The following is a 1,633-nucleotide window of genomic DNA, read 5'->3' on the forward strand; positions in this document are numbered from 1 at the left end:
AACCTAGACACAATATAATCATGATAATTAGAGTAACCCTGGACACAATATAATCATGATAAATAGGATAAACATCCTAACACTTCCTTTGGGTATATGTGCAATCCGGCCGCATAACACTCCCTTGCCGTCTTTTAATTAGCCCGTACGGTGGAAATGGTCCCCCTCCGAGTTGGATACTTCATGGTCAAGTGGGGGTGGAGACGATAGCTCCGAATGCGTTTAGGCACGGTCGTCCTATCAGGACGTTATAAGAGGTGTGTGCCTCCACGAGCAGGAATATCACCTTCATCTCCTCACTCTCCCGTCCTGTCCCCAAACGGGTGTGCAAGTCAATATATCCTCGTGTGTCCACTCGTTCTCCGGTGAAGCCTACTATATGCTCGTTATAGGGGAGGATGAGGTCCTCCTAGATGTCCATTTGCAAAAAGGTCTTCTAATACAGTATGTTGACCGAACTTCCTTGGTCAACTAACACTCTATTAACCCCGTACCGGGCTACTTCAATATCGATGACCATCGGATCGTCTTGGTCGGGGTCCGGGGCATGGAAGTCTTCATCTGAAAAAGTAATGGGTGGCATAGTTCTTCGTGGTACATCCACAGCGTGTATATGGATCTCAAAGCCCAGATACTTCTCTTTCTCGCGGAGGACGTAGGTCCTCCTCCGGCGAAGCCTCCGGAGATGGTGTTAATCATTCCCCTCAAAGGTCCTCGTTGCTCATTCCCTCGGCTTCGACTTCTATCCCTTTGGGTCGTCCGTCTTCCCTCATCTCTTGGCGGACGATCGTAATCTCGGTGGCTTCTGCCCTCCTTTCTTCGCTCCCTAGGAGGACTTTCGAACCTCGTATAGGGATGTTCACTCCTCGGCAGTTCCTCATGACGTCGTACGTCCTCCCTCTTGATGTATTGTTGCAGTCGCCCCATACAGATCAGTTCTTCAATTTTATCTTTCAACGTCACATATTCTTCTGTATCATGCCCGGAATTCTGGTGGTACAAACAACGCTTGCTTAGGTCCGCCCCCGGAGGGTCGGTCTCTTTGCTGGTGCTGGTAAGATCTGGGTGCTCAACGCTTCCTGGAGTATCCGGGCCCGAGGAGCGTTGAGGGGGGTATACTGGGAAACCTCGGGCCCCTTGGCCCTTCCCTCAGTTTCGGACCGGTCGGCCTATTTCCAGATCCTTCTACCTTTCTGTTGTCCTTTTTCTCCGCCTTAGCCTCCTGTTGTTCTCGCCGGTAATTCTGTTTCATGTTTTCCACCCGAGCTTCGTCGGTCGCCCGTTGTCGCAACTCCTCCATCGTTTGAGGGGGGTTCCGGCATACACTATCCTTGAACGGGCCCGGTCTTAAGGCGGGCATCACGTACTGGAGGGCCAATTCCAAACTAAGGCCTTTAACCTTTCGCACAGTTTTCTGATATCGATCCATGAAAGATTTCAAAGACTCCTCTTTTCCCTACTTCAAGTTCATCAGATCCACCACCGTGACCTCCTCCATGCTACAGGCAGCAAATTGTTTTTTGAACATCTCGCCTAAATTTTTGAAATTCGTGATAGAATTACCGGGGAGCGCATTGAACCAATCTAGTGCCTCCCCTTCCAAAGAAAGCGAGAAAGCCCGACACCAAATGGC

The 1,633-nt window shown here is 50.2% G+C and overlaps 1 protein-coding gene across 1 annotated transcript; it reads right to left on the reverse strand.

Annotated features, from left to right (window-relative positions):
* Positions 1–498: 498 nt before the first annotated feature.
* Positions 499–1,429, reverse strand: LOC106778513. Its single transcript, XM_014666488.1, has 2 exons — positions 1,162–1,429; positions 499–1,079 (listed from the first exon to the last, which is right to left on the reverse strand). Exons 1-2 carry the CDS (start codon positions 1,427–1,429, stop codon positions 499–501), a joined length of 849 nt encoding a protein of 282 aa, XP_014521974.1.
* Positions 1,430–1,633: the final 204 nt, after the last annotated feature.

Source organism: Vigna radiata, unplaced genomic scaffold (assembly GCF_000741045.1).
Source record: "Vigna radiata var. radiata cultivar VC1973A unplaced genomic scaffold, Vradiata_ver6 scaffold_23, whole genome shotgun sequence".
NCBI lineage: Eukaryota > Viridiplantae > Streptophyta > Magnoliopsida > Fabales > Fabaceae > Vigna > Vigna radiata.

Bases quoted from the DNA above. Each gene is read 5' to 3' on its own strand.
- LOC106778513 (XM_014666488.1), bottom strand. From the start codon at position 1,429: ATGGATCGATATCAGAAAACTGTGCGAAAGGTTAAAGGCCTTAGTTTG. The intron at 1,080-1,161 runs GTCCGAAACTGA...CGGATACTCCAG, and splicing joins ATCTGGAAATAGGCCGACCG to GAAGCGTTGAGCACCCAGAT.